Source organism: Talpa occidentalis, unplaced genomic scaffold, assembly GCF_014898055.3.
Source record: "Talpa occidentalis isolate TD23 unplaced genomic scaffold, MPIMG_talOcc4v2.1 talOcc4.1095, whole genome shotgun sequence".
NCBI lineage: Eukaryota > Metazoa > Chordata > Mammalia > Eulipotyphla > Talpidae > Talpa > Talpa occidentalis.
In genome coordinates, this window is record NW_023601099.1 from 1,228 (window position 1) to 16,013 (window position 14,786).

Here is a 14,786-nt window from a genome sequence, read left to right on the forward strand (position 1 = left end):
ACATGCACAGACAGGCCTGAGAAATGGTGCTGGAACAGGCCCTCTGGATTTGGATTTCCTTATCTCTTGTTTAGATTCTACTCATCCTTCCTAGAATGAAGTAATCTAGGGACTCAACTCCTTAGGCATGAGACTCCCCTAGAATCACCCTTTCAGGGGTAGAGGCTGAGTTCACAAGACTATAACAAAAACCAGTGGTTTTAGCTCAGTTATCATGACTCCTACTCACAGTTTAATAATTACAAGCACACTGATCCCAGACCATATATAGGCATTCTAACATAAGGTAGACTGAAAAGAACCTTAGTATAAACATGAGATACTTACTCCACATGGGTTCTGATTGGTGCTGCTGGCTATGAGAAGATGCCTGGCTCACACCACAATGAAAATGAGCACCACCACAGCCTGCTGGCTAGATCAGCTGATGTTTGTACCAGGAAGTGTACAACCCTCTTATAGGCTGTGGGCTGACAAATGGTTTGCATATTGGCTATTTCAAGTAACACTGCTATAGTTGCTGATATTTTAATAAAACGTAGAAAACAGCAGAACATTCATTCAAAAATGATGTATTGAGCCACAGGGCATGTACTGATACTGGGCAGTAGCAGGGAAGAGGTAAGAAAATGACTAAGACAAGGTATCTACCTTTCTTTAGCACTACTAAATAAAGCACTACTACTATCACTGACGTCATCCTTATCAACCTTTCAGACTAGCATAATACCACATTCACGGTACCACATTTAGGGGATCTGACAATTGCCACAGTCCTTTTCTGGATATGTCAGCCTTTTGTAGAATAATGGGCATTTGAATGGTCTTTTTCCTAAGACATGAGGTGCATATGAAGTTGCATGTGTGAGATACCTCATTTGGTTAATGATCTCTTTCTTCTCTTTTCCTTTCTGGCAGAATCATTGATCAGAAGCAGAATGATAACAATAGAGCTCTCTGTGTAAAACCAAGCTTCAGCTTTTTAACTGCTTTGGAAAAATGACAATCTGATAATGAGCAGACAGACAGATGTGCGAGTTTTAGGCACCAGAGAATGTACAGAGTCCAAAAATGATTCCAATGTCTATTAAGATAGAGAGAAGTTTATAAAACTTGGAAAGTTCAAGAAAGCAGGGCAGATGGGAAGATGGACTCTCTGGACATGTCTCATTTGTCAAAAGCCCAATTAAAATAAGAGACCCAGGTGTAATCTGATCACTAAAGAATACAGATGGACAGTACTACTGTGTGATTGACAGGTCACTTTTATTAATGTACCCCAAGTTTGCACTAGCCATCTTGGCAGTCACATAAAGAACCTGCTGTCAACTAAAATTCCTAGGTCAATTTCCCATGAACTGTTGTTAAATCAAGTTTCCCTTATCCTGAACTTGAATAATTTTTTGCCCTCTAAATAATAGACTTCATTAAATTTCATCTTCTAATTTCCAACCACTGTTCCAGGTACTTATGCTGTTTCCATGCTTTAGTCCTCTCACCTGTCCCCTTCCCTCCCTCTCTGTCCTCCTTTTTCCTCTCATCTCTCTTCCCCATCCATCCCTCCCTCACCTTTCTTTATGTATCAAATGTATTAACAATCCCTCCTCCAGAAATCTTATCACTGAATCACTGATATCTTTCAGATTATTTGATGCAATGCTAAATGTGTCCAAGTTCATGAAACAGCCAACCTGGAAGTAGAGACTGCATTATCTCATATCTGGGTAACTACAACTACCACTTCAGTGGTCTCCCTACCTGGAATCATTTCTACTTCATATCGATCCTCCAAACTTCTCTGACATCTTTCTAAAATACATAACTAATCACCCTTCTTTTAAAATTCTTCTAGTAACTCCCATCATCCACAGGGATAAGGTAATTGCTTGTCATAGGCACTCTGGGATGGGTTGCCACATGGCTCTCCCACCTCATCCTGCCCCCTCCCGAGGTCTGCATTGAATGGCTGTGCCTTCATGCCTAGACCAGGCTCCTGTATTTGTCTGACAGTTCACTACATCTTTAAGAATGCAGTTCAACTATGACCACTTCTCCAAGGGGGAAGAATTAACGCACTATCTTCTATCTTCGGATTTCTGTGACATGTGCCAACCTCAGGTTCTAGAAATTCTCCTCCCCCGCCCATTGTGTTGTAGTTATTTCCCCCAAATTTTTGGTTTGTTTTGAATGATATACCCATCTAGTAGCACAATGTCTGGCACACAGAAGGCTCAAGGTAGTGTTCTTGAATGATTAAACTACTTTAGAACTGAAATTGACCCATAAAATACTGATGAAGTAGGGATGGGTAGACAGATGCCTACTGAGTTTATATCCTCTTAGATTACAAGATTTCATTCTGTTTGTGAGGATGGGGCTTTTAAATACCTTCTGTTTGTGAGGATGAGGCTTTTAAATACCTTATGTAAATTCACATATATTGTTTCTATAATACCTCCGATCTTCCTAAAATTTCTAAACTTCAAAGGGAAAAAAAGGCAGCAAACTCTCTCTTTCACAATGATGGAAAATGGAAGCTACACAAATAGCAAGAGTAAAGTAAAATGGAAAGAACTCTGATGGATTTAGGGAACTTGAGTCAGTGAATGGTGAATGGATAATGAACTCACTTTTGTCAAAGTAGTTACAGTCTTAATCCAGTTACTTAAATTCTTCAATCTTTAGGTGTTTTTTTTTTTTTTCTCATGGATAAAAAATATTTTTGAAGTAAATAATCTCCAAGTTTCCTTCTGGTCCTAAGAATTCAAAGTTATTTAACACAGAGAATCTGGTTTGTGGGGTCTTAGGTAGAGACCATGGTGAGGAGTTTCCTCTGCTGGGAAAGGATTATAGGGCCACTAGGGATGAGTGCACCATGAGATGGAGACCTTGGGTGTAACAGAACTTTTTATGATATGGCAACTGGCTGGCAGAGAATTACATTGCCAGGAAATAAGTGCTTACCCTTTTAATAGAGGACAGGAATTACCCTTGGTTTCTATTCCTGAATATAACAATAACAATATGTTTTAACTCCTCATAACCCTTAAGTGCCAACAGACTACAAGTGCTTCCTGCTACCAAAGTAAAGTGAAATCCAGCACAGGAAAATCAGTTTTACCCTGTGGGTGTCATCTCATTATTTTTATTTTATTGGCTTAAAGTTGCTTATTTGGGAAAACTGTTAATAACTGTTTTGCCTATGTGCAAAGAAGTATGAATGGGCAAAGGACATGCACAGAAGCAACAATGCATTAACAGTCTCGCATGCATTTGGATTTTTATAACAGCAAATATTTTGGGTGACCTTCATATTAAATTCAATGGACAGAAACTGATATTTGACAGTAAGAACAGAATGAAAAAAAATGGTGGGGTCAGGGAGGATTAGTTAACCACAAACTAAGAGGCAAAAGCTTGTAGGGAGGGCAGATGATTGGCATTTCAGGGACTGAAACATTAGAACAATTCTATTCCAAATGCTAGAATGAATCTGTGAGGGGTACCTAGAAGTATCTATTTTTAGCGTGTGGATTCTCAGAGATCTTTGTTTTTGACAACACTCTGCCTTGACTGGGAGCATGTGCTAGAGAGCCTGTCTATCACGGAGACAGGAGCTGAGACAGGAATGCTGAGAGTCCAGCAGAGTCAGCATCACTCCTTATAGATATTTCTATCAGTGTTAACATTTAATTCAAACCATGAGAGGTTGAAGCTCTAGAGACATTTTTAGGACTCATCCTGTCATTAGGAGGTGAGAAATGCAATCAGAAAAAAAAAAAAACACCTACAAAAGCACAGCATGATCCTTTTCCTTCTGAGTTGACTATAGTTTCATGTTACAGTTTTGCAGAACAGGCTCACTTTGGAGGGTGCCTTGATATATTTAGCCTTCTGAGCCAATCCCCCAGATCTCTGTCACAGGGGCTCTCCCAAAACCATCATTACCAGTCACAGCTCTCCCTGAATCAAGTCAACTTTCAGCATCAGTTCTACATGATGGCCATCATCATTTTGTGACCACTAATGATATAATTTGCTAAGTGGGAGGAGAAGTAGGGATGGTACTGGTATTGCTAAAAAAAAAAAAAAAATGATCAAGGGTTTTGTAGATCACTAGAAGGAAATTAGGTAAGTCATAGTTGATGTTTAGGAAAAAGCAGCTATAGGACTTGAAGTAGTGAGTTCCATTCAGAGAAGCAACCACTAAGTCTTGGGTATGATTTCAGAAAAACCAAGAAAGAAAAAGGCAAATATTAAAGGCAGGTGAGAAACAGTGGAAGAAAGGTCAAGACCTTTCTTGAGGTCTTACAGTGAGCCTCCATGCAGTGAGGCTTCCATGAACATCTCCCATGACACCTGTCCAGCTGATTATTTTTGAAAAAGAAGATACATAAAAAATGAACATGACAAAAAGAATACAAGATTTCCTGCTTTGGTAGAAGCTGTTTTTATATTATGGAAATGTAAAAATCATATCCCATATTATTTCTCCAGTGAGCCAAGCCCTGCACTGAATGACCAGAACACTCATACTCCAGCACCCAGACAGCAGAGGGGAGATGGCCCCTTCCCTGTGCGAACCAGCCCGCCCAGGCTGAACACTTACCTGGATCTTGCCTCAGTGGGGAATGATGGGTCACCAGCAGAGAGGCTTGACTGTCGAGGAGAGGAGTGGGACATGGTAGGCATTTGCTTTGGGGACCTTGGCACATCACTGAAGGAGCAGTCTCCTGCAGAGAGTGGGAAGGAAGACGAACTCTCCACCTTTGGGGGCGGATCCTGGGCTTGCTCGGGGGTGCTCCGCTCTCGATCTCGTCTTTGGTTCTCCACATTAAGCAGCACCTCTGTGTGGGAAACACCATCACTCCCGTGGAGGCCATAGTCCTTGGATTCAGCCACATAGGTCCTGAACCCCATGATCTCAGTCCTAGGGTATGGAGAACTCGAATCTTTGCTTGACTCTTCCCATTTGTCACTTTTTCCTCCCCTTTTCTCTACTGCATCGGGATCTTTCCTGGACTTGGCATATCGAGCTGGAGATTCAGAGTCAGCTTCAGAATCCAGAGTGAGCCCATATTTTTCTGCCAGCTGCCGTCTCCTCTCTGCTTTGTACCTCGCAATCCTTTCAGCCTTGGATTCAAGCCCCTGGGTGTCCATGGTACCTGAACCACAGGATGAGTCACCATGGATGCCTGAAGTTTCTGTGCAATGCTTGGACTGAGTCTGCTTCTCTAAAGAAGAATCGGAAGTGTCTTCCTCTTCATTTGATCGGCCTACAAGAAGATCACATGGATGTTGACACAGTAAAGACACATTCACTCTTCTCTGTCCTACACACAATGCACACTGAAGCACCCATCTTGGGAAGGACCAGTTTCTCACGTGGCCAGTGACCAAGGACTTACCTGAGGTGCTGAAGATCTGTGGTGAAATATACAAAGCATGAGTGTTCTACAGGTTCCCCAAGCTGAGAAAACCACAGCCTCAACTAAAGCTCAGTCCCTCACTCCTAGAGCTCCTCATTCTTGCTGCTCAGAGTTTATTTCCCCTATTTATTTTCTTTGCTTTTGAGTTTAATATTTCATGTGTGAGGTCAGAGGACTAGTTCAGAGCCCTCTGGAAAAGATAAAAGATATCAAACTTCTGTAATTTGACAAGTGACAGATTGTGGTTTCAGGATCTGATAGTAACCATAACAATAAAGACCCATATCAATAATCACCAGGTTGTTTTTCCTTTTTACAGAAGTGACTTTTTTTAACTGAGCACTCATGCTTGATGTAGACTATCTCTAACAGGAAAACATGGGAGGTAAAAGCTCAAATCACCATAATCATTAACCTATATCAATGAAGTGTTAATATGCCAAGCATTTCTGCATATTCCATCTTCTCTTTTATATAACTTTTTCTTTTTTTTTTACATGAAATAATTCTCCTTATAGTTATATAATGTTATATATTAATTAATGTATTATATGTAAAACATCTCCCTATATTTGGAAATTTTGAAGGCATCTTTTTTTTTAAGACTTACTAATATTCTATCCACCAGGAATTTCACAATTAACTTAACTCTTCTCATATTGATGGATATTTAAGTCTTTCCTAACTTTAAATCAGTCTGATTTTCTGATTACCACCACAACAGCAAAAAGTAAGTACCTTTACCAAAGAACACATCATGTTAAGATACTGCTAGATTGTCAAATTAATTTTACACTCAAATTAAATTTACACTTAAATTTGCAATATGTGCTCTCCCTCACAGTTTTAATTTTAAGAAATTTCATTTTCTCATGACAAAAATGAGAGTAGATGTATTTAAATTATTTATTATCCATTTGCGTTACTATCCCTTCCTTCTCGGCAATACCTGGTCGTGTTTACTGTTCTATAGTCTACTTTTTCACGGTGTCATTTTATTGGTTGGTGTCAACTTTTAAAGGAATATCCTTCCTTTTTCTTATTCAAGAGTATTTTCAAACTCACTTGCCTAATTTTTTATGCAATGTTTACATAAGATTTTCTTTGGAATACAGATGCTGGTATGCAGTCAAGTCAACTGAGGTGGTCATTTGTGATTTCTCCAGCTTTTTCTGGGCTTTGAGAGTCCTTTTCCATCTAACCTAAATGAAATAATCATCTATATTTTATGTTTTATTATTTTTTTTTAAATCAATGATGTGATTAACTGGACCTTATTGTTGTGTTTGGTAGGAAGTGAGAAGAAGGAAACATCTTTTCCCTCAATCCACTGCTTTTCCATTTCCCCAAACCATTTTATCATGTAAATTTTCTTTTTCTCACTAATGAGTAATGTTTAAATAATCATGAAGTATATCAGTTAACATTATAAATATATAACATATAACATTTTATTAATATTTATATATATTAATTTTATCAATATAAATTTTGGTACTTGTCTATTCTTGACTTTCCATGTGTGTAATTAAAAAAAATTAGTTCTTTAATGACAATAGAAGATCATAAAATGCAGAGATAAGAAAGTTGATTGCATCATGAAGTGATATCTACAGCCCACTATGGGGAAGAAACTAGAAAAACTGGCTATAAAAAGCAGCAAAGAGAGCCATAGGGGCAGGGACTGGGGTAGAAGAACCAGGCTTAAATGCGTCATCCTTCCCCATAGTCAAGGTGAATACTTGCTGCCCCTGACGATCAAGGAAAAGCTAAGTCACTTTTTTTTTTTTTAGCTAAGTCACTTTGGACATGTTTAATATGAAATAAATTTGTAATGAACTGAAAATTACATACATTAAAATAATTTAAGTAGGTGTTTATTACAAAAACCCTACTCATTTTAGGTCTAGGTTTGCCCTTAGTGTTCCCTACTGAAAGCAGTTCTGCCTTGCGTTTGGCAACCGGGGTGTTCTATTTAAACCAATAATAAGAGGAACACCTCTGTTAAAAGAGAGACAGTGAGTCCCAAATGGTATCACTTGTGCTAAGGTTTATATGACCAAACTAAAACTTACTAAGTAACTTACGTTTTAACTTCTCCCAGAAATGTAACCTTTAACTGGATAATCTGGAATTACTTGATAGGAAATAATAAGGTAATCTGTCTGATAGACCCCTTTTATTCCCATCGGAAGGTGACTTTGCCTGAAGTAATCCTCTTCTTTGCTTTCTCTGCCGCCTTTCTGTCTATAAAATCCCTCCACTTTAGATAGCTCTTCAAAGCTCCTTCCTCCTTGTTCGATGGGATGCTGCCCAATTCTTGAATTGTTAGAAAACTGATTCAATCTTTAAATTTACATGGTTAAAAAAACAGCAAATAAGAGACTCTGAAATGTTTTCAGGCAGTAGGATATTATATATAGAAATCCTGAAGAATCCACCAAAAAGTTATTACAAACAACAGAGGAATTCAGCAAAGTGGCAGATTACAAAATCAACATACAAAAATCTAAGTCTTTTTACACATAAACAAGAAACAAAAGAAATTAAGAATAATTCCACTTATAATGAGGCATAAAAACATACAATTCAATGATAAAAAAGTAATTAACTCAATTAGTAAATGGGCAGAAGACATGAACAGACAATTCACCGAAGGACCCTGTTACAAAACTATTGGTGGGAGCGTAAACCAGTGCAACCTTTATGAAAGCCATCTGGATTTACTTTAAGAATCCAAAAATGGAAACACCATACTACCCACCATTCCCATTCTTGGGCAGACCTCCAAAGAATATGAAGCCATGGATGTCTTCATATTTTGTCGAACAAAACCCCACGTGTTCCACAATGTTCATAGCATTAATCACAACAGCCTGCACATGAAAGCTGCCTAATGTCTACTGATGGACAACTGGATCAAGAAGATGTGGTATAGCCACACCATGGAGCACCATACAGCCATAAAAAAGGTGAAATGCGGCCATTCTTGACAAAATGGAGGTAGTTTGAGAAAATTGCATGTAGTAAAGCAAGGCAGCACAATAAAAACAAATACTGGACAAATGCATAGCAGACAATTTGAAAACACAAAACACTTCCAAAAATCAGCGGACATCAACAAATACTATTGAAGACTCTGAGGTTAAAAAGGATGGTCAAGGGAAATGGGCGAGGGTATATAGGGAAAGTGGTGGGAAAAAAATTACAGATGACTACTGAAAATAGCAAAAACTTCTGTGCTTGGATAAAAGTATTAGTGGAAGGTCCATGTAAACATAAATAAATCAATAAATTTACCTGGTTGAGCTGTTTTTAAACGTGTCTTATTTAGTCCCTTTAGCAAACAAAACCTCTACTAAGAATCTCTGTTGAAGAGGAAGTCACAATTCCTGCCACACTTGAGGTCCCAGGCTAAGGGGGAAAATGACTGGTTATGAATTACCCAGCAGTGTGCCAAGGGGAGTCATCTTTTACTGCCTTGATACCAGAGGAACAGTCTGGCATGAGGAAGGCAGAACTGACATATGTGTTGAGGGTTTTAACGAATACATGTATTTATTAAATAATTTTACCTACATAATTCATTTTTGTGGAATATATTGTTTTCCAGTACGACCAGGCAGAAGCCCCTCCAGGAGCCTGCCTGAATAGGGGCGGGTGGGCACCCTTGCTCACCAATGTGGGGGCTGGCTGGGTCCGTGGCTCGCATGTATCTGGGAGTGTCTTCTTCCAGCAGGCGATGAGTGACTAACCCTGTGCAGCTCTGCAAGAGGATAGGTTGGGCATCACTTTCAATTCCTTCCAAGCGCCTGGCAATTCTTTCTTTTCTGTGCAAGACACCAAAAAAGGCATAGTGAGCAGTAGGAATCAATCCTAAGAGAAAACTGAATACTGCTTTGCCAAGCTCTTCTACTTCTTAATTATTTATAATAAATATCTTACCTTTTCATTTCTAAAAATTCTTTTCTCTTTGGCTCAAAGATTTTTCTTAATTCTGCAACTAAAGCAAATAAAATATATAAAAATATAGTCCAGTATTTAGTAGTCATCATTTATTTAATTCACTCATGCAAAATTTATCCATCCAGCCATCTATATTTTTTTGAACTCATATTTTTGTTCTTAGATCCCACACAAGTGATACAAAAAACTAACAAAGTTCAGGCTTCCCTAGAGATTGTCTTCCAGTAGGGGAGGCAGATTGCTAAATGAATAAGTATAAACCTCCATCCTCACTCCCACACGCACACATCGCAGGTCAAGCTAAGAAGTAAAACCATGAAGGTAAAGAGACAGAGTGACAGGAGTGAGTTTTATTTCATCCACAGAAGTCAGAGGTGGCCTATCTCATTTATTTTTAAGTTTTATTAGGTTTAACAAAGTATTTTAAGCTTTTCAATATGGAAAACTACAAACATCTGCAAAAGTAAATACCAGTCCCTATGAACCCCACATGCCCAGCAGCAAGCCACAAAATCATAAACTCACACCACTTGTCTATTTCATGCTGTCATTTACCTGTAAGTATGTGCAACTACCTGGTTGTTTCCAGTTGTACCTAACGCAGCATATCTTGGTTAAATACAATTTAGATTAATAAAGTTCCTAAGTCTTCCCTTACAGCCTTTAACTGGGAGGAAATGCTAATAGTCGCCTTGCAATAACTGAAGCGGATGATGGATATAGTAATAACCCTAACTTTTCTGGCAATGATGGTTGATCAGATAAATATTTTGCTGACATTTGGGTCTCATGTGATACTGACCAGAAGAATATTATGAAGATGCCAAACAACTGTTGTTGGGGAAAATGGAAAAATTTGGTGGAGAATAAAAGTCCCCTCTTCTTGCTTCCTCCTCAGTAAATGAATTCATAAGGGTTCATTTGAGTTCCTCCTTTTGAGGACCCCGGAAAGGGTGGGAGAGGGAAGGGAGCTGCCGATAGTCCCATCCCAAAGAAGAGGGTATGAATACATGAAATTCAATTTTCAGCTGCTTCAACATCCATTTTTATTCTTTTAAAAAGTGAACACACTTAGTAATAAGGCAAAACCACACACACACAAACACACACACATTTATATTGTCTTTTAATTGTGTTCAAAGACAGGAGTCATGTTTTATTTTAAAATGATGGCTACCTTAAAATTTTAGTTGGATTGACTTTTGTTAACAAGAGTTGGCCTCAAAAAAGTCTTTCCCAATTGGCCTCCAAGGATCCAAAGCAGCTGGAGGCAGAGGTGTGTTTGCTCTGCAATGTTAACCAAGTTCCTATTTAGAAGTCAAGGACACAATAATAAAGGTGCATCCTGTTCTGCCTTTTGAAGAAGTCTGTCTAATAATAGCTTAACAATAAGCTTTAGTGAGATTATAGTGATAAAACTTTAATGGGAGATTGTGTATTTTGAAAATATTTTCAAGAATAATAAAAACCAAAGAGTATCAATTTATTTAAACACCATGCAGGAGAAAGGAGCTGTAATTTTTATAGGCCTGTTGAAAAAGCTAATGAAACCACATTCCAAGAATACTCTGAAAGGTAAGTCTTAAACCAGTGCCTCAATCCCTTAACTGAGAAACAGAGTGTATTTATTAATAGGGCGCTGAGTAAAATGGCACCTTTTCGCCTCCAAAAGCTTTTGCTTTTTTTCCTCCAAAATAATTTCAACTAGGTTTGCTATGGTCTGAATGTGCCTTCTCCCTAAAATTCATATGGTGAAATCCTAGCCCCTAAGATGATAGTACTAGAAGGTGGGGAGCTTTGGGAAGTGATTAGGCTTTGCTCTCATAGTTGGGATTAGTGAGTGACCTTATATAAAAAAAAGGGCTCCTTGACCCCTTCCCTCATGTGAGAGTAGGAGGAGAATTTGGCCATCTGCAGCTGCAAAGAGGATCCTCACCAGGACCTGACCAAGCTGGCACAGCACTACAGCTATGAGCAATCCACTTTTGCTATTTATAGGCTGCCCAGTCTCTGGTATTTTTCTATAGTAATCCAGATGGACTAAAACAGAATAAATATAAAAATATGAATGTGATACACACGGAGCAGCATATTACCTCCATTGGGAAAATTTAAGATATGCTTTTGGTTCTAACTTGAGACTGAAATCTATTCATTTCATTAAATTTTCAAATTTTTTGTATAAATTATGCAACTAAAGACATCTTTAAAAATTCCAGCAGTTGAGCTCTCCTGCCCGCCTGTGACTATGCAGGAGTTTGTTTTCACAATCCTTTTTTCCCTTTGCAAAGAGAGCAGCAGTGACAGCTCAGCTGCCCACCCCTGCAGGTGCCTCTCTTTTTTTCATTCTCCTTTTCCAAAGAAAGCTGTCCTTTTAAAATGGGGGAGGGGGTTTCCAGCAGTGCAATGACAAAGCTAAGCAATAAGTTGCTTTCTTACATGCTGTATTTCCCAACTTCTCAAAGGAAGTGTCAACTAGGAAACTATGCAAACACTCTACCCACAACAAACTGTACATTCCCTAGTGCCATTACCACTCTGCTTCAACAGTCTGCAAAGATTGGTAATATGAGCAGGCTGACAGTCAGCATAGAGCTCATCATAAAAATTGAACCCCAAGAAGCCTGGGCAGTGAGAGAAAAGAGCAAGGACAAGTCAAGTTATCCTGCTGTCCTTGGAGACCTCTCTTTCTTGACAAAACAAGTTGGGCAACCCACCGTGAATATGTCATCTAACAGCCATTCACTGCTGGCGATTAGAAGTCTCAGGGCAGCGATCAGACATACAAGGAGTACCTCATCGGGGTCAGACTCAGAATGTTGGTTCTGGTATAGATCAAGTTCACCCTGGGGGTGCTGATGGCCTTTGAGTGGGAAATTGTTTTGTTGTGCACTCTGCACAACAGGATGCTGGGTGGCCCTGCCTCTCATACTAGTTGCCAAATACCCCAGTTGCTATGACACAAAACTGTTCCCATATATTTCCAAAGCCTTCTTTGGGATGGTACTGTGATAGAATGAGAACCACTGATCCCATAGAAAGGTTTCAAATAGGCAGCCTGCCTGCTAGATAGTCACACGAAGGTTATTCCAGTGACAGGCATAGTGGTCCATCACCACACTCTTTTTAAGCCTAGATTCAAACTTATACTATTTTAAGTCTATAACCTCACAGTCTTTAGCACTATCTAATGTATAATCTCTATACAGGTAATCTTTCGATTATGTGTTCATGATCCACAGTTAATGGAAGTCCCTTTGGGGAAAAAACATAGATCATTTAAGCATTCAATTTCCCAGAAGCAAGAATCACTCACTAAATGAACAGAAACTTCCATAAATTTGAAAACAAACAAAACTCTAAGCTATTAAAATGTATAATCAGTTACTGCCTTTAACATTATGTTGCCAAAACTTGATAATACCATTAATCTGTCTGTTAAGACGAAAAATGAGAAGATTGCTGGTAATACAGGGTCTTGCCAAACACATGTGCCCAAATTCACAAAGGGCAAAACAAAGTCTATGATATGAGACTAGGGAATTTATTTTTTTCCACCACCATCCCTCTACATCCTGCTCTTCTCCTTCAGTCTCCCTTTTAACCTCCGACCCTTCCCAGTGTTTGTTGATATCCACTGGTTTTTGGAAGTGTTCTGTCTGCTATGTAAATGTCCGGTAATTGTTTTTATTGTTTTGACTTGCCTACTACACAATTTTCTCACACACCCTCCATTTTGTCAAATGTATCAAGAAGTTGTGGTATATTTATGCAATGGAGTACTACTCAGCCATCAAAAAAGACAAACTCATGCCATTTGTGGCAATATGGATGGAGCTGGAAGGGATCATGCTAGCTAAAATTAGTCAGAAGGATAAAGATAAATATTGGATGGTCTTACTTATATGTGGAATATAGAGAAACCAAACAAAAAGTCAAGAAAAAAGTCAAAACTACCAAGCTGACCATAGAACTGAGGCACACAGCAAAGAAGGGATGGGAGGGAGGCCAAATAGGGAGGGATGAACACAAGGGAATATGGTGATGGCTCATGGGTGATATACTGCATGTGCATCTGTACCAATGAAAACACTAAGTCATTGAACATGTGAACACCTACTTGTAGAAGGAGAGAGGATTAAGGTATAGTCTGCACCTGGTATGTATCAGCCAGCAGGGAGCAACCCGCTGTTTAAGTGTAAATGCCATAACATTGGGAAGTGTCAAGAGGCTGGAAGGAGTGGGAGTGGTTGATTACGAGTAGCATTCACTGATCTTGGAAAGGTAAAGGGTAGGAGAGAAATGGGGTTGGGTTGATTCTATCATCCATCTCTCATTCCCCCAATCAGCCTTAAGAAAAAACTTAACAATTCCTAAAATGAAAAGGAAAGATCATGCAAAAAGGTGAGGATAAAAAAATGCAAGAGGGGTACTTTCATTAAGGTCAATTATTGTTTTAGATAATGAGTACTCACAAAGAAGCGTGCAAGCTGGAGGTTAGTGCGAGAGTTTTCCTCAAAGAAAATCAGATTATTACAATACTATATGCCCAGGACACTGGTTAAGCATTTAGAAAAATTCTTACCTTTAGGAAGTACAATTAAGAGCTTAGTATCAACTCCTCTTCTGTGGTTAGTAAGTTGCTCTTTATCTTCAAGCAAGAAATCTTTCTGAAAGCTGAAAATTATTTCATTAATAAAATATTTCAAGTTGATTTAAATGCAGGTAAATGATAAGTGAAAAAAATGCAAACATAAACTTTATGTTATTTTTATAAATAATGACATTTGTGCATGTAGATTACAAGTAAAAAGGTTTTTTTAGGGAGTTAATTTATTTATATTTATGCTAATATGATACTTTTGTGTCACTAAGTAATCATTATCAGCACAGGCTGGTGGCATGGTATAGGGTGCTGAAACATTCCTGAACTCAGGTCTTGGTCAAAATGACAACCTTCATTTTGATTTTTAGAGCCATCGATTTTTGCTTTGTCTAAGCTGGGATCAATCACTCAACCTTTCTGTGCTTGAATTTCTTCCTCTCAGAAAACCAGCAACTTGTCTAGGTGATCAACATGCTTTCTTCCAGTGTTAAAAAATCATAATAAAGTAACAAATGCTCTCAAACAACCAAGAAATCAAAGCTTGGCGAACAGGTCTGAAAGAATCATAAAAACTTGTCTTGGGAAAAAAGAGGAAATGAAAGGGGGAAGAATAAAGGAACAGAGCACCTATATAGACTTTTCTTATTGACTCAGCATATTCCAGGTATTATTATCTTAATTATCTTCACAAGATCCCATGAGGTATAAACTGAATAGTGATGTGGTGGCAGACATTTAACAACTGGCTCCTTTTTCTTGCTCACTTCTCTCCCAGACAAAGTGCC

At 38.6% G+C, this 14,786-nt stretch overlaps 1 protein-coding gene across 1 annotated transcript; it reads right to left on the bottom strand.

The window, feature by feature from the left end:
- Nucleotides 1-3,791: 3,791 nt before the first annotated feature.
- LOC119237876 (supervillin-like) lies at nt 3,792-14,104 on the bottom strand. The gene is made up of 4 exons (XM_037501718.2): nt 13,981-14,104; nt 9,375-9,432; nt 9,108-9,259; nt 3,792-5,276 (listed from the first exon to the last, which is right to left on the bottom strand). The coding sequence occupies exons 2-4, from the start codon at nt 9,380-9,382 to the stop codon at nt 4,606-4,608; spliced, it is 831 nt and encodes a 276-aa protein (XP_037357615.1). The 5' UTR covers nt 9,383-9,432; nt 13,981-14,104; the 3' UTR covers nt 3,792-4,605.
- Between the last annotated feature and the right edge of the window lie 682 nt (nt 14,105-14,786).